Source organism: Pelodiscus sinensis, chromosome 3 (assembly GCF_052426305.1).
Source record: "Pelodiscus sinensis isolate ZL-2025 chromosome 3, ASM5242630v1, whole genome shotgun sequence".
Classification (NCBI taxonomy): Eukaryota; Metazoa; Chordata; order Testudines; family Trionychidae; genus Pelodiscus; species Pelodiscus sinensis.
The window spans coordinates 145,120,747-145,143,669 of record NC_143054.1 but is presented as its reverse complement, the minus strand read 5'-3'; the positions used below and the strand labels follow the sequence as shown (position 1 = coordinate 145,143,669).

General features: G+C 46.7%; 1 protein-coding gene across 1 annotated transcript in view; it reads right to left on the bottom strand.

The window, feature by feature from the left end:
- Positions 1-22,923, bottom strand: part of GLP1R (glucagon like peptide 1 receptor) — a 130,719-nt gene that overhangs the window by 76,324 nt on the left and 31,472 nt on the right. The window contains exons 2-3 of the mRNA XM_075925080.2: positions 2,869-2,965; positions 511-621 (exon numbers count right to left, since the gene is read on the bottom strand). Of these exons, the coding sequence (XP_075781195.1) occupies positions 511-621; positions 2,869-2,965 (208 nt within the window). The remainder of the gene's footprint in view (positions 1-510; positions 622-2,868; positions 2,966-22,923) is intronic.

The following is a 22,923-nucleotide window of genomic DNA, read 5'->3' as shown; positions in this document are numbered from 1 at the left end:
TCATACAATGAGGTTTACCTAGGTCGAACTAAGCGCTCCGCTAGTTCGAATTAAGTTCGAACTAGCGGAGCGCTAGTGTAGCACCTATGAAAGTTAATTCGAACTAACATCTGTTAGTTCGAATTAACTTTGTAGTAAAGACATACCCTGAGAAGCATCACATTTGGTTCTGGGTAGTATAAGATATTACTCGATTCTTAGCTTCTGGCTCCTTTTCATTCAGGTACGCACATCCTGGCACATAGTCCAATCAGAGCATAGTGCTTTTGCTAGGGCAATTTCCCCACCCTCCTCTTCCACCACCTACCACAAAGGGGAAATGGCAAAGTATTTTGCAACAGTGGGCTAGAATCAATGTCTTCGTACTAGAACCTTTTAAGTGTCCTAGCTGTACTGACAGTGATCAGAAGCAATCCTGTCCATGCAATAGCTGTGTAAGTTTAACAGGCTGCTGGGAGACAAGCGTCTCATGCTTGGGATTGGATTTGCCCAGAAAGGACAGGCCCTTACCTGTGCTGGCCCAAGGAAGATACCAAGGGCAGCTTACATTCACATAGGTCCCAGGTAGCCCATCAGGCCAACAGGCATAGTCGTCAAATGTTCTGTTGCAGAATTTGCCTTCTGCAGAGAGATGGAAAATGGGATCCAGCATTAACCTTGGAGCCATGATCCCCGTGAAGAACAATCATCAGAAAAACGGAGGGAGGGAAGGAGGTGAAGCTGGTATACCACATAACTGTAACAAGCTGTGTTTTAGGAAGGGGAGGGAGATACCATAGAGCAGGGGGAGATACCATAGAGCAGGGGGAGATACCATAGAGCAGCCAACCTAAACCTGAGAAGGAGCCAGACTTTACCAATGCACATTGTCAAAGAGCCACAGTTCTATGTCACCAGCACCGATCATCTCTCCACCACCACTCTCAGCACATCCCGCCCACTGGCAGTCCCACTGGTCAGTGCCTCCTCCTCCTTTCCCTCCTGCTCACTCGGATCAGCTCTTTCTCAGTGGGAGACACTGGAGGGGGAAGCATGAGGGTGACAGACTCAGTGGAGCGGGTGGGAAGTGGCAGGATCCTAGGGGAAAAAGTGGAGGGGGACAGCGCCTAAAGCAGAGCTGGGGGTAGAACAGTGAGCACCCTCTGGCCCAGTGGAAGGTTGGCACCTATAGCTCCAGCCCTGGATTTGGTACCTATGTAAGGAGCCACATATTAACTTCTGAAGAGCTTCATGTGGCTCTGGAGCCACAGGTTGGGCACCCCTGCCATACAGTCTCACCCCACCCAAGAAGAAAGGGAAGGGACTGAACTTCTCAGGCTGCTCTTTGACTGAACAAGTGGGCAGGAGGATTGCAGAGGTGACATCACAAGGATCCCATGCTATGCTGCCATGCCATGCTGCCACAACACCTGCTGCCAGAGGCTTCCATCCTTCCCTAGCGCCAGGTATCCCTCGCCTCTCATGTTTCCCGGTCTTGTCTCAGTTCCCCCAGCAGCAAATATCCTTGTTATGATTGCTGTATGGAATCTTGCCCTGAGAACTGGTTGCTGTCATGATGCTGTGAATTCTAACAAATACATTGATGCACTGCTGAAATACCCACACAAATGATCATAGATCAGCATTACAGCTTATTCAATGTGCTAATGCTACAGCTTCACATTTATGAAGCCATCAGTCTCGGAGGGCGGCACTCTGAGCACAGCCAAACAAAGGAAGACGAATGTGTTGCCCTCCCACAATTGCTATCACTATACACCCCATTGTAGCAATACAGCTAACAGAGGCAGATATGGGGAAACAGTGTTTTCTAAATGTAAATTTAAGATCTGTGTGGCCCTTTGCGGAGCTCTGCTGTAGAATAGCAGATAGTATTAGAGGTGATAATTGGGGAAGCTATTAACTCACAGACATTTCCCCTTCCCCACCTCTAATATCATTAACTCACTGGCATTCACCTTCCTTCCCCCCCCCCCCACATCCCCCTTCTGTTCTGTAATGTGATTTGTCCTTTTCATGTGTGTTCATTTTTTTAAACTGTATCCTTTGGTATATATGGTTGTGACTGTTTTCTTCCATTATTTGATCTGAGGAAGTGGGTCTGGCCCACGAAAGCTCATCATCTAATAAACCATCTTGTTAGTCTTTAAAGTGCTACATAGTCCTGCATTTTGCTTCAGCTACCCCAGACTAACACGGCTACATCTCTACCACTGTAGAACAGGGGCACTCTTGCTCATATACTGTGGGCCGCATTGTCAGCGAGTGCCAGCAATTACAGAGAGAGCTGCCCTTCTCTTCAACAGAATGATTCAGCCCATAGAGACCACGAACTGCATTTTCATTTACACTTAGGCCCCTTTATACCACTCTGACAGGTAAAGGGCCCTTAAAGTGGGTATAAATTAAAGTGGGGCATGGCCTTAGGCATTGAATGCAGGACTCTCCTTGAAAATCCTTGCAGAACACTCCTTGCTAGGGCCTACTGTCTCCCTCAGGTTGATCCCCTATATTCAAGGCTGCAGGCCACATTGCAGAACTCCATGGTTGGCATTCACTCCGGAGGCTGCATGGCAGACACCATGGATCTCGGAACCAAAGATGAGCCATGGTACAACAAGATACTTTGGGCCACAGAGATTAATGGCTTTATAATTGATCCCTTCCATGTAATCTCTTCTCCCACTGCCTATGAAGAAACTGGTTATCCCAGGAAACAGCCCACAGGCAGTGGGCTACAGAAAATGGGAATAGAAATGGAGTTGAGTTATGGAGGAGGAGTGATTTCAAGCCCATAGCAGCTCTTTGCCACCGTTAGCAGATGCTTTATAAAGTAAAACAACATCCTATCCTGCAGAGCAGGCTTACCTGCCATAAGAGGGGGAGTCTCATAGAGATACTTCAGGCACTGCAGCTGGTAGTCTTTCCACTTCCGCATCACTTCAGAGAGGGACCCATAGGCATTCTGTAAGAGAAAGGTCTCAGGTACACTAAGAGCCAAACTAGCTATTTCTCAGACAGTCTGGATAATTTAAAGTGGATTGAACTTGGCTACAGCTGCAAGTACTACAGCCTCTTTGGGTGGCCACTTCTCCAATATGAAGCACACTTCTTAGGGGGAAAATAAGGCAGAAATCTCCTGCACATGTCTACGGATTGCACAGACATCTACTGCCAGCTACTTGGTTTAAGGAAGAGAACTTTCTGCACTTGGTCACTGATGATTTATGTAGCCATGATGAAACCAAATGAATTAAGTCGTCAGCACTAACTGGCTCCAAATGGCCTATCTTTTGAAAACATCAAACTAACACAATCTGAATTATGAACATAAGAATTACCATCCTGTAAGTGACCAATGGTCCATCTAGCCCAGCATCCTGTCTTTCAGAGTATGGCCCAGCACGGATGCTTCAGAAGATAGCATAAAAACCAGCAGCATGAACCTAATTGTCTATACTCTATCATGGAGTGGGGGAAATGTCATCTAACCCCAGCTGTTAATCAGCTCATGCTTTGAAGCATGAGGATTAAATAACCCTTGTAATTTTATCCTAGCTGCTTTATCTGCCCATTTTGGGTTTTTTATCCCTTCACGTATCTAAATCTTTTTTGTGAGAGTGGGGAGAAGCTAAGGGCCTAAAAAGTATAGTTCTAAAGCGGTCAAGAAAATTAAACAAGAGTTTAAAGAAGACTGGGCTGGATTCTTTCCGTTACACCAATGTGACTCAACTGAAACCCATGGAATTACCCTGCATTTTATATTCATGTAAATACTAACAGAATTAGACCCTACATTCTACAACACAGAACTTTATGTTTCCCCTGCCAGTACTGTGCTCTTTCCAATAATACAAAACATTTAAAATGTTTGTAAAGAAAAATTTGCACATCAAGCCTCTGTCTTGAGCAGCTAACCCAGTGAAAATAGGGGTCACTAATGGGAGCACATCACAACCAGGCTCAGCCATACAAGCGTGACAATATAGCTCTCAGAAACATGAGCTATGTGAGAGCTGGGACCTTACTGGCCATGTATGCTTCCAGGTGCTTCTCTGTTCCTGACAAACATATTAGTACTGTACACAAAGATCAGAGCTCACGATAAAAAACAGCAGAACTCTTAGCAGGCTAAGCGTCTGATGATGAGCAAATGAGCTACTCTTCTGTGACAAATAACCCAGAAGCCCAAATGAGCAGCCAGGAGTGGGACCGACTTGCCTACACACAACACGGATCTGTATTAGGTAAGGGTAGATTTTAATAGCACTACAGTCTTTGTCTAGCTCAGTGGTCCCCAACACGGTGCCCGCGGGTGCCATGGCGCCCGCCGACAACCTGGGCCGGCCCCGCCCCCGGCGCACTGGAGGCGCCGGCCCCAGGCGCGCGACACACACCGGCGCCTGGTGCGCGGTGCTCAGGTGGCCCCAGCCCCGGGGCACATGTGGGTGCGCGGCGCCGGTGCCGGACCCAGGCGTGCGGCTCGGGCAGCGGCGCCGGCCCCGGGTCCATGGCACAAGGCGCTCGGGCGGCCCCGGCCCTGGGGCACATGCCGGCGCTGGGTGCAAGGGCATCCCTGCCCCTGGCGTGCCCCAGCACGCGCGGCCCGGCTCCCGGCGCATGAGTGGCCCCACCCCCCGGGCGCCCGGCGCGTGAATGGCCCTGCCCCCGGGCGCCTGGTGTGTGAGTGGCCCTGCTCCCAGGCGTCGGGGAGCCTCTAACGGTTGGGGACCACTGGTCTAGCTGATGTAAAGCCACTTGGTCTGTGTCTTGCCAATGAAGACTGTGTGCCCAATCAGGATTTACCCATAGTCCTGACTGAAGGATTAGAATTCAGTCGTATGGAATTTTTATTTTATGCATCTGGCTATAAACCAACACAGAGAATGCTGGAGGGGATTACGTGCTCTTAAACAAAAAAACCAAACCAAACCTCACCACATATTTAGGTGCTGTGACCTTCTCCTTTATTAGGTGAATAATTTTCTAACAAATCAAAGCTCATTTCTTCAATTGGATTAACTGTTCCTGAATATTCACCAAATAAGCTGCTGAACAAGTTGTTTTTAGACTATGGGTTGTTTACAGGTTGCTCACTGTAACCAGTCCTCCATTATTCTTAGATGGCTGGCCATCTAAATAAATCATACAAAATTATTTCATCTTTTTCCAACAGCATGGGAAATGATTTAGAAATTGTAAAAACCAAAAACCAGCATGATCAGGATAATCTTATGGACAATCCTTTGTTCTAAATTTGTGGAGATACTAGGATTCACAAATATTTAGTAATCATCCGTACACAGGATTGTTACCTTTTCCAGAACAAACTATTTAAAAAAAAAATCGGGGGGGGGGGGGGGGGAGGGAGTGTCAATTTTCTGACAGAGTTAAATGTCATAAAGGAATAGTCACCTTTAAAAATGACTGGAGAAAACTGAAATCTTTGTCCGTCTGTTTAATCAGAAGTAGAAGTTCTATCTGCAAGGATTTTTCATTTTATGCTAAGGCAATTATAATGCAATTATTTGCAGACTATAATAGGAAAATAATCAGACATTTTCTCTTTAGTAAAGAGTTCATTTCAGATATTGTATTTTTTTATTACCAACAGCATGCTGCAAAAACAACGAACCACAAATATAATAGATTGCACAATATCTTTATTGCTCAACACACTCAGCAGTTTATAGTCTGGTTTATCTGAATATCATTTTTTGTCACTCAGATGAATAAAAAATTAGTCACTGGATGTAAGTTTTTATATGTGACACCTACTCTAACAAAGGGACTGAATACCAGGTGAATAATAAGCAATATGATTTATTTAGAGCTATAGATGTACAATGTAATTAATTACTCAAACTAGAGATAAGATGTTACTGAGAAGCTCCCTATTATTTGTCTAGTGTCTGTACACTAGACACTTTATAGACAGACACAATGACAAGGCCTCTGGCTCCAAAGGGCCTGCACCTAAATGAACAATTCATGGGCATGAGGAGGCGTTGTGGCAGGCAACTAGCGTAGCGAAGCATGTGTTGTAGGTATCGTGATTTTCATCACTAGTTTGTTGCCATCCTGCAATTATTATTTTCAGCTCTTTGCTAATTACCGAACAGTGAGGGGAGAAGCACTAGAAGGTAAATAGCCACTTTGGAGGAAAGGTGTGTCCAAGGAACGACAGAGGAGAGGATGCAGGCATGGCAGATGAGGTTGAGGTGGTGGGATTTCAAGGCACATGGAGAGCGGTGAGAGGCACAAATAGAAGCAGCACATAAAGGAGGTAAACAATGATGCAGCCTGGGTGGCTTGAAATGGATTCTTGAGAATTAAGAGAGACTAGGGGGCTGAGTCCCTGCTCACTATGCTCGCCAACCCCCCATCTGTCTGCCACAGCCAGATTGTGGTCTCCCCTCTTACCCGCACCACAGCAACAGGGGGGCAGCCAGATGGGGGCTAGACTGCAGGGCCTGCCCCAGGATTGGGAGGGGAGGGAGAATAGGAGGCTGTGGCCAAATGGGGGCTGGGCCCTGATTGGGCAGGGTGTTTGGCTGGAGAGAGGGGGTAGGCACAGGAGAGGGGCAGGCGCAGGCTGTGGGCAGCGTGTCTGGTGGGGGGAAGGTGCAGGAACAGAGAGGGCTGGGGCAGGCTGTGTGGCCTGGGGGGAGGGGGAAGGAGTGGGCTGGGAGTGAGGTGGGGAAAGTGATGCGTGAGGTGCTGGGGGTGCAGGGTCTGAGCATGAGGGGCAGAGTGAGGCGCTTGTTTTTGTGCCGCATGCCCTTCCCCTGCTGCTTCAATGGGGAAGCCGCCTCCAGCCCCGCTTCTGCTTTTGGGTCCAGGGCTCTAATGTGCCAAGACTCAGCAAGGAACCACCACCTGCCTTGGGCCACAGCCTGCCTGGTGGTCCAGCTTCGTGCCCTTTCCCCCTGAAAGATTACAGTGCTAACACTGCCTTTCTGGGGGCGGAGGGGCGGGAGGGAAGGAGAAAGTCCTGAGGCCCGTGCTGGATAAGGCTTGCAGGGAAGCGTGAGTGCTGCTATGGAGAGGGGAGGAGCAGCACATAGGCTTCCCCGCAAGCTGGATCGGTCACAGAGCCTCAGGGCTTTCACCTCCCCCCATGCTGCAGAAGCCAGAGGAGGCCCCAGGCAGGCGGCAATTCTCTGGACCCAGAGGTAGAAGCAGGGCCGGAGGGGTCTCCCATTGCCACCCCCGGTCCTCCTCCAGGGGAGTCAGGGCCAGTGAGGAGCCCAGGGCACCCCGCCCCTCCGAGGAGTGGGGGGAACTCTGAGCCATGGCCTCCGCTTCTGACTCTGTGGAGGCTGGGGGTGGGGCAGGGCAGGCAATGCAGAGTGATGTGATTACATTACTCTGTCATCCCACATTTTTTTATAGAGAGACAAGTGCAGTGAGCCGTTCATTGTAGTACTATCATTAAGCACAAATAATCTCAGGTGATAAATTATCCCATTTAGGAAAGTCCAACCAATGAATTCGTTAGGAATCAGCGACACCGTTATATGAGATCTTTACCCCGCTCACACACTGTCTCGGTAGCTTTTACTGCACAAAAAGTACTTTTATCATTTTCCTGTTCCTGGAGCTACTCTTGTCATACCAGGTAACTTCATCTCTGTGACCTCAACACAATCCTTGCTGCACAAGTGCTGTTCCATGGCACAAGAGCTTGAAAACTGTAAGGTGCTGAGCAACCTCATTTCTCTCCGAGGTCAGTGGAAGTGGAAGTGTCACAGAACTCACTTGCTGTCTTGCATGACTAAATTCTCTCCCAGTCTCTAATACAGCCTGGAAAAACATGGCCTTTTATTAAGAATCCTATTGAGCTTCTTTCTTTCTTGTCCATACAATCCCTATCCCAGCCTTGGGGGTGAAAACAAAAGTTTTCCTTTTTGTGATCTGGAACTCTATCAACTGTGAAGATGAAGGGTAGAAGCTAGGAACTGCCAAATTCTAAGCCAAAATCCCAGGGGGTATGTCTACACTACCCTCCTAGTTCAAACTAGCGGGGTAATGTAGGCATACCGCACTTGCAAATGAAGCCCGGGATTTGAATTTCCCGGGCTTCATTTGCATAAGTGGGGAGCCGCCATTTTTAAAATCCCCGCTGGTTCGAACCCCGTGCAGTGCGGCTCCTCATTCCACGAGGAGTAACAGTAGTTCGGACTAGGAAGCCTAGTTCGAACTACCTAGTTCGTGCCGCGTGTAGCCGCGCGGCACAGGGTTCGAACAAGCGGGGATTTAAAAATGGCGGAGCCCCGCTTATGCAACTGAAGCCCGGGAAATTCAAATCCCGGGCTTCATTTGCAAGTGCGGTATGCCTACATTACCCCGCTAGTTCGAACTAGGAGGGTAGTGTAGACATACCCAGGGTGACTCCCCAGGTAACTATCGCAAGTAACTTCACTTTCCTGAATCAGTTTCTCTACCTGTGACACAGGAACAATACTATACTTATGCCAAAAGGGGGTTGTGTACATCCATATAGGTTTGTACTTGTACAGTTCTTTGTAGATGCAAAATACTAATCACCATCAGAACCGGTTGAACCTCTCTAGTGCGGCACACTCTGGTCCAGCAACATCCACAATCTGGCATGATTTTAGATAGCTAGATGTCCACTTGCAGGTGTGGCCAAGTTGCCCATGGCTCCATAAAGTTTGTTCACAGCCATCAGTCCTGGCTCTCAGGATATGACTACACTAGCTCGTTAATTCGAGCTAGGTAGACAAATGAGGCGACCAGAGTTGCAAATGAAACCCGGGATTTAAGTATCCCGGGCTTTATTTGCACGTTCCTGTCCGGTCGCCATTTTGAAATTTCACTAGCCCGAACTCACTGCCGCGCAGCTACACGCTGCAGTGAAACGTTAATTTGAACTAAGTCGTGGAATGAGGAGTCACAGTCTGTGTTACTGTCAGGGCGCTGTCTGTGTGGGGCACAGGCTGGCAGTTTGGGAGGTGGCAGGGGAGGGGTGGGGAGGAGTGGGGCACTGTCTATGTGGGGCAGAGGCTGGCAGTTTGGGAGATGGCAGGGGAGAGATGGGGCGGAGCAGGGTGCTATCTGTGTGGGGCACAAGGTGGCAGTTTGGGAGGTGGTGGGGGAGGGGGAGGGTGGAGCGGGGCGCTGTCTGTGTGGGGCACAGGCTGGCAGTTTGGGAGGTGGCAGGGGAGGGGTGGGGAGGAGCGGGGCGCTGTCTGTGTAGGGCACAAGGTGGCAGTTTGGGAGGTGGTGGGGGAGGGGAGGGCGGAGCGGGGCGCTGTCTGTGTGGGGCACAGGCTGGCAGTTAGGGAGATGGCGAGGAAGGGGGGGTGGCTGTGTGCAAAAGAGCCGACCCCGCTTCTCCTTCCTCCTCTCTCTCTCCCCCTTGTGTCTGGCCCGGCACTGGTTTTAACCATCAGAGCCCTTTTCCACGCCAGTATCCCTGCTCTCTCCAGGTCTACCTGCCTGCCGATTTGCAAGCCAGCTGAGGTGCACCTGCGCCATGAGTGCGGTCCTCCGCGCACGCACCACAGAACAGAGGCAGCCTGAGAGCGCATTGCTGCCGGCGGAGCTAGTACGCGGGGGGGGGGGAGATGAGTGGGGCCCCCGTCACACCCTCCCCACAGTACTTTAAAACCTTCTCCTGGAGGAAAGGTTATCCCATGCAAAGTTTGGCTGGGGTAGGTCTAATAGCGTCCAAGTTATTAGCACATAAATATACAAACATTCTACTTTATATATTAGATTTACACCTAAATGTCTTCTAATAGCCCAGTAAGCAGTGGAAGTGCTGCTAGAGAATATTGATTTCCCATGGTTTGGCAAATTCTCTGGTTCAGCACTGGTCAGGTCCCAATGGTGCTGGACTAGAGAGGTTCAACCTGTAGTAACAGAACTACCCTTATAGTTAAGATGGTCAGGAAAACTGGTTCCTAGCAATATTGGATTTCCAGTCTATTTTGCTCTGGATCAGCATCCCAGTTTTGGGCAACTAAGAACCTTATCTTTAGAGCCCTGCATAGATACAAAATTTCTATCTGCATCTGCATCCATATCCACAAAAACGAGCTGTAGATATCCACATCCGCATCCATGGTTGCAGAAACCTGCGGATATAAAGTAGCTATTTGTGAATGTGTGGAGGTCTACTTAGCTGAAAGCCTTTTAGAGACTGGCCTATTACAAGTTGTGTTTTTTCAGAGGCAAAGAATGATGGGCCAGAATAAAGTCTAATGGAAGGGTCTATAATATCATCTTAGTCAAGTGTCTAGAGAAGTTTCCAGTACCTGGGATGGGCAGATTGATTCTACTAATAACAGATATAGGCTTGAATTTACAACAATGAATTTTGTCCTTTGCTCAAAGCCATGAAGGGGTAGAGTACAGCCCGGGAACCCTGGAAAGTCCTCTGTAACGAACTATCACCTTGTATCCACAAGGAGGATAGGTCTCAGGTTTCATTTTTATTCTCAAGTGAATTTGGTGGTGACAGTCCTTCAAGCCCCAGACTAGGCTCAGACACATCAGCTTTAGCCAAGCGTCCCTCAAAGTGCTCCTCACCCAACAATATGCCTCAGTCCAGACCAGGCCACTGCTTCTTCAAACACGAAAGGGATTCATCCTTTGGCCCTTCTATTTATGGCTTCTTGGATAATTGTCACAGAAGTGTCCATTTTATGGGGGAATTTTGATATGGGTCTGTCTGCCCAAGAGGACATGGACTGACATCCCCTCCCACCTCATTTCACACAGGTCACAAAAAAACCTCCAGCTGGTGACAGCCGTTAGTCACCATTGGCCTGGAATGAATTAAATCCAGTGGCTCTGAAATCAGGAGTGGCAGAGTGCCATTAGCAGTTTCCTGAGTCTAGCTCTGACCCAGTTCTCAGTTTCCTCGCTGATATAGCACAATCCCTTATCAGACCCCAAGATTATTTTTCCTCTCCAAATTTTTTAAGCTATTTATCAGAAAGAGAAATCAAGATTTTCCTTGTTTATATTTTTTTGCAGACATTGTAGTGATAGCATAGGCAAGGCTAAACTCCAGTTTCAGTAATAAGGCAGATTTTGCCTACATGTCTTCACCTTTCATGAAAAGGTAATCAGAATCCCTAAGAATTGGATTGGGGGCTTCTCTGCCAGGGTATAATAGGTTACGAATCACTGAGAAAAACCGAAAGACAGAATGAAACATTGTATCTGAAGATTAAGTGTTCAGATGATACAAAAACCGGGGGAGGGGTAAATGATGAAGAGGACTGGTTGCTGATTTAGAGAGATCTGTATCGCTTGGCAAACTAGATCAAGAAAACAATATAGCTAAACATAAGTAAATTGTTCCTAGATTAATTTGTTTAACAAAAAGAAGGTTAAGTGGTGGCTTGATTACAGTTTATAAGCAACTACTGGGGAACAAATATTTAATAATGGACTCTTCAATCTAGTAAAAAAAGGTATAAAACAATCCAACAGCTGAAAGTTGAAGTTAGAGAAATTCAGACTGGAAATAAGGTGTAAATTGTTAACAATGAGAATGATTAACCATTGAAATAATTTACCAAAGACTGTGGTGGATTCTCAAAATCAGTGAAATTTTAAAATCAAGATTGGATGTTTTTCTAGGAATTATGTTGGGGGAAATTCTATGGCTTGTACTACATTGGAGATCAGACTATATGATAACAATGGTCCCTTCTGGCCTTCAAATCTATGAATTTCTGGAAGTGGTTTTGAGGGGGGCAAAACTTTGACTACTTTGTATCTATTTACAGGAGTGGTTATATGCCAATTTCATGTTCCCTTTGCACATGGAAGGTGAATCACAGGGTACCCTGTAGACACATAATAAATGCACTATAACCCATTCCACTGATAAAGTGCAGTTCTCTAGCTCTTATTTTTAGGGTTGAAGAACTATTTTGAGTACAGTGTTGTCACCCAAAATGAAGAGACAATACAGGGCAGAGTTAAGGGCATTTGTGAGACTGGTTTTCTTTGCTTTCATATGTTTTAAAGCATAATTGCATTTAAAAAATATTGATTTTCTGCTGTTTATTTTCACCTCTTCCCCATGTCACATTGTTCCTTCAATTTTTTTCCCCACTTGGAGTTATGATGCTCAGTTTCAATTTTCACTCCAATTTAATGTGGTCTTCTTGATTTAGGTAAGACACAGTGCCTTGCCGAGATGAAGTAATTATTATTACCCTTGCAATTGCTTCACTGATCAAATGAGCTAGCCTTAATTATTCCTCCCAACTCGTATTTTACAAAGTTATTTGGTTGGCAGGTGGGTCATTCTGAATGAAGCCTTCAGACATGGCAAGCACTGAATCAGAGCAGTCCTTCATTCAGAGAAAAGTCTTTATTGCCAGCTTCCCAGAATGTTTTACACAAACATTTCTGGGTCATTAGTAACCAAGGAAAAGTTACTCTATGGATTAGAGAACTAAATGTGCTGCATTTTAAGTTTCCTCCCTTCTCTTGCAGGGAGCAGTAACTGATGAACACATGCAGTGAAAGCACTGCAGGAGCTACTGAGATTTCTACAGTAGCTTCTACCACACACCTACCATTGGGACCCTTTGTGAGCAGCAGCAGTTGCTGGGCAGTTCTCCAGTAGTCTTTTATTCTCTTCCCTAGCAAACTTGTCCTCCATGAGATTGATCCCATGGCAAGGCTCTCTCATAGTCCCAGACCAGTTGTTACATCGAGAACACCACATCTGGAACTCAGACCCCAAACAACACAAAAACATTCCGTTGCAGTTTTCAGCATGTCTCTTATTTTACCTGAACTAGTTTGCTGGGCCCTAACTAGAATGGCACACCAGTAAAGCACTGCCTTCCTAACTACACTTTCAGCCCAGTCTAAGATTAAGAGAGCTCCTCTAGAAACCTATGCATGGAATGCTTCCCCCCAAGTAGGTCAGGTGGGCTAAGAAGGCTTTCCTTTCCTATGTGATTTTGTACAGGGGAAGTGTCATTTTCTATTGTTCCTGTCCTCATGATGGATAGGGTTGGGATGGAGAAGAACTACCTGTTGTCTTCACTCCTGCTTCTTGATATGTCCCTCCAGCATTTAGGTCAGGATGGAGCTTTGCCCACTGGCCACTGTAGGAACCAAGAATCAATATGCTTCCAGCTTAAGAGGGCACAGATTTAGATCGACAGCCATTGCTACCATTAAATGTTCTTTTTGTTACAATTTCCTTCGTCTGTTCTGGCAAATGTTCTTGCCCAGGACTTACAGCTTGGGTTAGTTACAAATCCAACACAAGAAAGTGACTTTGCTCTGAAGCAACAGCACAAAGAAAACTCCCCTTCCTCAGAGTATTTGGGTGGCAAAAAGGCTCAGAAGAAAAAAAAAAAAACGCAGACACAGTTAGAACTTCAAAAGAACAGAAAGCAACCTCATGATTCTAGCAGTATGGCACTCCTCTCAAAAGGGGATAAAACCATGAGGATATTGTCTCACTATCTTACTATAGATTTTAGAGAGAAACCGATGCACATTTCTGTCTGTCCATCCATTTGTTCAAGAACTCTTTCTAAACAGCTTCGGGGGTAGCCGAGTTAGTTTGTACAGAAAAAGACAACAAATGGTCTGGTAGCACTTTATAGACTAACAAAAGATGTAGCTGGGATCATGAGCTTTCGTGGGCACAGGCCACTTCTTCAGATGACCAGAGTTTTGAGTTTAGGATGTGCAGACCCAAAATAAATAGAGAAGGGAAGAGGGGAGGAAAAAAAGAGGGGGGTGGGAGACAGGTATTTTTATACCCTCTGCTCCCTGTCTCCCACTTCCTACCTTCACTCCTATTTATTTTGGGCCTGCACAGCCTAAACTCAAAATTCCAGTCATCTGAAGAAATGGGCTGTGCCCACAAAAACTCACGATACCATCTACATCTTTTGTTAGTCTATAAAGTGCTACCAGACCATTTGTTGTTTCTTTCTCAACAGTAAGAGCAAGGACCACCAAATACTGCAGCTTCCGCTTATCATTACTCAAAACAAGGCCAGGGTTTGGTTGTGTCAGCACAATGGGATGTGCATGGAGTGTGATTGTTTCTCATACAATGGAAAGGGAGGAGTCTAACAAGAGGGAGTTATACCACAGAATGACCAGAGGGAGGCAGCATCAAGGGGACAGAGATGGGGACAAGGAAAGCTAGAACTCCATTTGGACTAAAGAGTGCAGAGGTGGAGAAAGGAGCAGCTATCTACTAAATATTTCAGAATCTGTCTCTTGGCCTGACCCACAACTGAGGGACATGCACCCCTTCCCCAACTGTGCCCAGAGGAACTGCGGCAGCCATAAAAAAGCACTTCTCACATGGTCCCAACTCCTATGGTGAGAGAAGGCTGAGGTAGCCCTCTTTCTCTCCCCAGGGCTGCCTGCATACTGAACCACTCCTCCCTCAGCCCCACTCAAGAGCAATGATTCAAATGAAGAAAAACAAAACTTATTTGAGTTCAGGACCCAATCAACATTGGGTAAATTTTCTAGTACAAACCAAAAGTTGGATTATGCTGTGTAGTGCACCTCAGTAATGCTATCCACAGACACGGTTTTGGGAGTGCTCTACCAGTGTTCTAATTTACTGGCCCAAGGTTGCAGTATTAGCAAAACTGTGGAAGGGAGTGGGAGTGGGAAATGAGAGCTCTGCTCCGATTCACTTGACTGGTCTGTTAGGAGAGCAGTAATTTAAGACTCTCACACAGGGATGTAAGGATATGTCTACACTACAAAGTTAATTCAAACTAATGGATGTTAGTTCGAATTAACTTTCATAGGCGCTACACTAGCGCTCTGCTAGTTCGAACTTAATTCGAACTAGCGGAGCGCTTAGTTCGAACTAGGTAAACCTCATTGTATGAGGACTAAGCCTAGTTCGAACTTACTAGTTCGAATTAGGGGCTGTGTAGACCCTTAATTTGAACTAGTGGGAGGCTAGCCCTCCCCAGCTTTCCCCGGTGGCCACCAGGGAAACTCTATTGCCCCCTTAAAGGGGCATGGGCTGACTACGATGCCCGTGCCAGGTGCAAGCCTGCCAGCACCCAGCCAGCAGACCCTGCACCTGGCACGGCTCGAGCCAGCCACCCGATGCCCCCCAGCCCTCCCCCTCTTCCCGGGACCAGGCTGGCGGCTCCCGGGAGCTTGCCCGGGACCGCAAGAGGCGGGCACCTGCCTGGTCAAGTGTGGACATCGTGGACCTCGTCCACGACCTCCGCACTAGGCACAGGAAAGTGGCCATCTAGGGCAGGAGAGCTGCCAGCCTGGCCACCCAGGAGCAGGTGTGCATGAAAATCAAGGTGGTCCACTGAGACCCCCGACCCTGAGCCCTGAGCTTACAATGGCCGTACTGAGTCAGACCAAAGGTCCATCTAGCCCAGTAGCCTGTCTGCCGACAGCAGCCAACCCTAGGGACTCTGGAGGGGATGGACCGAAGACAGTGACCAAGCCATTTGTCTCGTGCCATCCCTCTCCAGCCTTCCACAAACTTTGGGCAGGGACACCACTCCTACTCCCTGGCTAATACCACTCCATGGACCCAACCTCCATGACTTGATCTCACTTCTCTTTAAACTCTGTTCTAGTTGTAGCCTTCACAGCCTCCTGCAGCAAGTAGTTCCACAGGTTGACTCTTTGCTTTGTGAAGAACAATTTTATGTAACTAGTTTGAAGCCTGCTACCCATTCCTTTCCTTTGGTGTCCTCTAGTCCTTCTATTATGGGAACTAATGAAGAACTTTTCTGTATGCACCCTCTCCACCCCACTCATGCTTTTAGAGACCTCTATCCTGTCCCCCCTCCATCTCCTCTTTTCTAAACTGAAAAGTCCCAGTCTCTTTAGCCTCTCTTCATATGGGACCTCTTTCAAACCTCTGATCATTTTAGTTGCCCTCCCCTCTCCCACCCTCTCTCTTCCCCTCTCCCACCTCCTTTTCCCACTCTCCCCGAGTTTTGTTCAATAAAGATAGATTCTATTTTTGACCACACGTTTGCTTTATTTTGTACATCAGGAAGGGGGGCTATGGAAGGGTAAGTGGAAGGAGGTGAGGGAGGAATGGGGTACGAGCCCCCGATGGGGAGGACTGGGATGGCTCTGCGGGCTTCTGTGGGTGGAAGCTCTCCTGCAGCCCCCCAATTGTCCCCTCTCCCCAGATGGCAGCCTGCGGCAAGTGCAGCCGGTCTGATGGCCGAGTGCTGTGATGTGCCCAGTGTGCGCACTCAGGGCACTCCAAGCCAGGACTGCTTTGCAAGCGGGGCACCCCTGAGAACTGTCTGTCCGGGGTGGGGGTCAGGTCCCTTTAAGCACAGCCCTCGGCTAGCCTGAGACCGCAGCTCCACGCTCTAAGTCCTCCTCTGATGCCCTGCCGGCACTGCTTCCGGCCATCCTTAACCCCGGTTCAGGCTCCACTTAATGTGGACATGCTAGTTCGAATTAGCAAAATGCTAATTCAAACTAGTTTTTAGTTCTAGATGCCTTAGTTCGAATTAGCGCTGTAGTGTAGACATACCCTAGGTGACCAGTCGACTATCCAATAAACATAAGCTTTTGGGACAGTCGACTAGTCCCTCAACTAGTCACTTATCCCCCCGCCGCTTGCTACCTCGATCAGAGACAGCAAGGCGGGGACCAGGAGCCAGTGCTGGGGGGAGGGTGGGGGGAGATCCAGCTTAAAAACCAGCTCCCCCCTGCGCTGTCTCTGTAGGGGGCAGAGGAGAAGCAGAGGGGTAGCGGGGACCGGGTGCAAGCCGGGAATCAGCTGATTCCTGGCTTGTGCCCAGTCTCAGATGCTGTGCCTCTGCTTTTTAAAGATATTAAGAGCCGGTAGATAAATGTATTACCGGCTCTTAATACATTTAAAAAGCAGAAGCACAGTGAGGGGGACACAACATGAGCTAAGAATCAGCTGTCCTGACTCACGCGGGGTCTCCCCCACTGTGCACCAACGTTTTAAATGTATTAAGATCCTGCTTGCTCTTAATACATTTAAAAGGCAGAGCTGCAGCGGGGTTAGCTCCCGGGGCTGGGAGCTAACCCTGCTCCCCGCTTATCGACTAATCTACTAGTTGATGGAAATTCCATCAACTAATCAATTAGTTGATTAAACTAAATTTAACATCCCTATCTCTCAGACAACACACAGAGGGAGGAGAACTCAGCCCCCTATCAGAAGAAGGGCAGTTATAATATGGAATCTTTCAAAGGATGCAGAAGAGGAGGAAAAAAAAGACTGATGACCATATGAGGTGTTTGTGAAAGTGCAGACATGATATGAAATACAGAGATTTGCGAAGTAGAGGTCAGCTGTGTCGAGTGATAGAGAGGAAAGGAGTCACCTATTCTTGCTTATTTTTGCTGTGGTTTAAAAATGCAATGAGTCAAATTGATCCCCAATGACTCCACATCAGGGAAATAGCAATGTCTACTGTACCATGTAAATGTAAAGCACCTCAGGTCATGATCATAGAAAATTAGTTCATTTGTAAAGTGATGCAGGCAAGCTGACCATCAGCGAATAGGCAAAACAAGAAAATATAAAGGAAGTATAATGATGTGCTTCAGGCCACTGCCTGTTGTAGTTATAAAACTGGAACATGGAGTGGGTGGCTGTTGCAGGGAGGGGGAGATTCTTTGAAGACATTTAAGGTTCAAGAAGAGAGTGTCTTCTTTAAGGGATAAAATGCATCTCAGTTCCAAGAACTGAGAATTTGCTGCCACACAGCAGATGCCCAAGGTGATTTAACAGAACAAGGGCCCTCAATTTATTAACTCTTTGCTCTATACTAGGGCTTTGCATCCAAGAGTCTCAAACTCTCTGACAAAGCATTAGCTAAGTCTAATAAACTCCATTGTAGAGTAAACAATAGCCCCATTTACACAGATGAAGTGAAAGTATGCACAGAGGTTAAGTGAATTATCATAGAATCATAGAATCATAGAATCATAGGACTGGAAGGGACCTCGAGAGGTCATCGAGTCCAGCCCCCCACCCTCAAGGCAGGATCAAGCTCCGTCTACACCATCCCTGACAGATGTCTATCTAACCTGTTCTTAAATATCTCCAGAGAGGGAGATTCCACCACCTCCCTTGGCAATTTATTCCAATATTTGACCACCCTGACAGTTAGGAATTTTTTCCTAATGTCCAATCTAAACCTCCCCTGCTGCACTTTAAGCCCATTACTCCTTGTCCTGTCCTCAGAAACCAAGAGGAATAAATTTTCTCCTTCCTCCTTGTGACACCCTTTTAGATATTTGAAAGCCGCTATCATGTCCCCCCTTAATCTTCTTTTTTCCAAACTAAACAAGCCCAGTTCATGAAGCCTGGCTTCATAGGTCATGTTCTCTAAACCTTTAATCATTCTTGTCGCTCTTCTCTGTACCCTTTCCAATTTCTCCACATCTTTCTTGAAATGTGGCGCCCAGAACTGGACACAGTACTCCAGCTGAGGCCTAACTAGTGCAGAGTAGAGCGGCAGAATGACTTCACGAGTTTTGCTTACAACACACCTGTTAATACAACCTAGAATCATATTTGCTTTTTTTGCAACAGCATCACACTGTTGACTCATATTCAACTTGTGGTCCACTATGACCCCTAGATCCCTTTCTGCCATGCTCCTTCCTAGACAGTCGCTTCCCATCTTGTATGTATGGAACTGATTGTTCCTTCCTAAGTGGAGCACTTTGCATTTCTCTCTATTAAACCTCATCCTGTTTACCTCCGACCATTTCTCTAACTTGCTAAGGTCATTCTGAATTATGTCCCTATCCTCCAAAGAAGTCGCAACCCCACCCAGTTTGGTATCATCTGCAAACTTAATAAGCGTAGGTTATTATCTAAGACTGTAACAGCAAAAGCAAGAACAGAAACAAGGTCTCAATTTTTCATAGTTATTTCTAGAAATTATATATCTAGAGAGGAGGAAAAAAGCCACCACATATATCAAAGTCTTAACACCTCTCTTTCACCCTACATATACAAACCACATTTTTATTTAAGACAAAACAGTGTCTCTTTAGACTTGGGTCATTAATTTTGATAGGGATACTTTATTCTACCTCTGTTATTGCTGTTTGCTCAGATATGGTGGTACGACCTTAGTCTCCAATTTAAACAAGTGATTTGAGACAGTAAAATAGCCACACAGCTGTTAAAGAAATCTCTAGTACATAATTTCATGGCTCCTGCATCTTCTAATCATAACTGATTTCAAGAGAAGAATGTGATTACCTCTCTATAGCTTTTGCAGTTCCAGTTGAGAGAGGCTAGTTATTTGTTTTAACCAGCTGCAGGGTAACTTGTTAGCAGCTCACTGTCATCACATTCAAGATCCACTGTTCAGCTATCTCCTGTACTGATTTTCCCCTGTTAATGGTTCTCTCCCACAGTGGTCTTCAAAGACGTAGGAATTACAAGACAGACTTGAGAACTGAGCCCACAGGAGCAGAAGTCTCCACACTCCTCTCAAGCTCTAGGTCCCAAGGATCCTCTTGGATGTTTCCACTGTATTCCTCCTCAGTGTAGAAACAGTGCAGGTTAGCCCTTACAGCAGGGCTGGGCAAAATACAGCCCACGAGCCAGATCTGCCCACCAAGCCACGGGAATGAAGTATCTAAGGGTATGTCTACACTACCACCCTAGTTGGAACTAGGATGGTTAATGTAGTCATTCGAAGTTGCAAATGAAGCCCAGGATTTAAATATCCTGGGCTTCATTTGCATCTTGCCGGGCGCCGCCATTTTTAAATCCCTGGTAGTGCGGACTCCGTGCCCGCAACTACACGCGGCACGGAGTAGGTAGTTCAAATTAGGCTTTTTAATTTGAACTACCATTACACCTCATTCCACAAGGAGTAACGGTAGTTCAAATTAGAAAGCCTAATTCAAACTACCTACTCCGTGCCGCGTGTAGCTGCGGGCACGGAGTCCACACTAATGGGGATTTTAAAATGGCGGCGCCCGGCAAGATGCAAATGAAGCCCGGGATATTTAAATCCCGGGCTTCATTTGCAACTTCGAATGACTACATTAACCATCCTAGTTCCAACTAGGGTGGTAGTGTAGACATACCCCAAAAGGGTGTTAGAAGGAGGAAGAAGCAATGGGCTTAAATTGCAACAAGGGAGGTTTAGGTTGGACATCAGGAAAATCTTCCTGCCTGTCAGGGTGGTTAAACGCTGGAATAAATTGCATAGGGAGGTTGTGGAATCTTCATCTCTGGAGATATTTAAGAGCAGGTTAGACAGACCAGTGGTTCTTAACCTTACTGCAGCCTGCACCCCTTTGGCTCTCAAAATATGTTCCCACACCCCTTATTAAAAATCGTTGAAGTACATCAGTTTTAAACCTAAGATATATCAAAAATCTGGCACGTCTCGACACCCTCTCCGATCAACATGCTCGGCAACAAGCATGCCTTAAATCTTTCATTTTGAGGTGTAAATCCAGAAAAAAAAAAAAGAGACATCCCAGTTGTCAGCATACTGTATGGAAGTTAGCTGGCTGCCCAGCAACCCGAGCCCCCAAAAATCTCCTGTGTGATGTCACTTCCATGACCAATCACCACAACTCCACCTTAGCCATGCATATGCAATAGTTAGACATTACAGTCTACTTCTGTCCTGTGGAGCAATCCTGGCAATCAATGTACAAGTTGCATACTCCAGCAAGAATGTTCACTGAGCCATGGCTGATGGATTCTTGCAAGTAAAATTCAGAGCCCTTGCCATGTTCCTATGTCCTCCTGCCTCTGTCAGATGGAGTCTATTCCTGCTCGACAAAACTTGTCATTCATGGGTACTTAAATTCCACCCCCATGAGTAACAAACTTTTGTCATGGCAAGTTCCTGTGTGAAAGCTGCAAAATTTGCTTGTATTTTGTTGATTGACTTTTAGTAACATGGCTGTGTCGATATAGCCGTGTCACTAATGTCTACAAGGTAGACGTACTCTCAGTAGTCTCACAGACGAACAAACTGTGATACAAAGTTGGATCAACACGTAAAGTGTCCCCTTATTAAGAAACAGTACAAGGTTAAATTTGATTAGGCAGCTAGTGTATGAAGCATGTGGACGTTGTACAGGAACTGATTTTCAACCATTAACATGATCAGCTGTATGCCCTCTATGGTGTATGGAGTTTTGTTACAAAGATTTTCTGTGTTCTGCGCCTTTAACTTTATGAGCCTGCAGAAGCCAGCTGCCATTTGTCAGGCAGAATTAATGCAGCTTGCTACAGAGGACAGGCCACAGAGCCATCAAGTGCACACACTCACTCTCTCTCAAATGGCTATTCGGACAGAAAGCAGATGGGTGCTCGGTCTGTATAGAAAACAGAAGATCCTCCATAGAATTTCAGCAGAGGTAGGAAGGATTTGCAGGGAGACCAAGGAGGATGCAAAGAGACTTTTGAGAAGAAAAACTGATCTAACTGGGCTAGCAGAAGCAAGAGAGAAAGGAATTGATTCAGACTGAGCCTCTGAATTTTGCCTGAGATCAGTGTAAGGTGAACACAAAGGCTGTGTCTACACTGGCACCCTTTTCCGTAAAAGGGATGCTAATGAGAAACTTAGGAATTGCAAATTCTGCGGGGGATTTAAATATCCCCCGCAGCATTTGCGTGAACATGGCTGCCGCTTTTTTCCGGCTCGTGGTTTTGCCGGAGAAAAGCGCCAGTCTAGACGGGATCTTTCAGAAAATAAAGCCCTTTTCTGGAAGATCCCTTATTCCTCTTAAATTCAGGAATAAGGGATCTTCCGGAAAAGGCTTTATTTTCCAAAAGATCCCGTCTAGACTGGCGCTTTTCTCCGGCAAAGCCCCGAGCCAAAAAAAAGCGGCAGCCATGTTCATGCAAATGCCGCGGGAGATATTTAAATCCCCCGCGGCATTTGCAATTCCGACTGGTCTCATTAGCATCCCTTTTCCGGAAAAGGGTGCCAATGTAGACACAGCCAAAGACTTTCCCTTCCCATACACTCCAATGTTCAGTGTTACTGGGAGCAGTGGCTGTCTAGCAATAATCAGACAGAAGAGGTGGGTGAGGCAATATCTTTTATTGAACCAATTTCTGTTCAATGGATGTTAGGCCAATAAAAGATATACTATCCACCTGGTCCCCTCTAATATGCTGGGATCAAACACACCTAAAACACTGCTCTCTCGCAGCCCAGATCTGTGCAAAGCTGCTAAGGGACCAGATCCTGGGCCAACATAAAAAGTGCCCCGCAGGATTCAGAGCAGTAGGACAAGGGAGTTAGAAATTCAGAGGGTAGGCTGGCTGCCTCGGCCAGTAGGGCACTTTAGTTGCTCTGCAGGACCTGAATTGGTGGCAGTAGCTAGAGATGCACTCCCCTGCCTTTACTGCAGCCAAATGCTCCCCAGGAGCAAGCCCCCTGACCTATGGGGTCAGATTTAACCTTGCTCTGTTAGTCTAGTAGTGCTTCCCTGGGCCCATCACTGTTCTAGCAGGGAAACATGACAACTGCATTAAGTGCTCTGGTCTGAGGCTAGGGCCACGTCTGTACAACGTGAGGAGATCAACGTTATGTCAGTCAATCTTCTGGTGTTCGATTTAGTAGATCTAGTAAACACCAATTAAATCAAACACTGAGGGCACCCTTGTCAATACTAATACTGCGATTCACAAGGAGCAAGTCAAGTCGATGGGAGCACTGCTGTGAGGCCGGCATGAAAGCTCCAATTAAAGTATATCAACTCCAGCTATACAATTAGTGTAGCTGGAGTTGCGTATCTTCATGCAAACTTCCAGGTAAGTACAGATATGGCCTAGGTTGACCCTAGCACAGCGTATGTCTACACTTGCACCCTCCTTCAAGAGCGGGATGCAAATACAGCTGAGCAAAATTGCAAATGAAGTGCAGATTTGAATTCCGCATGCTTCATTCG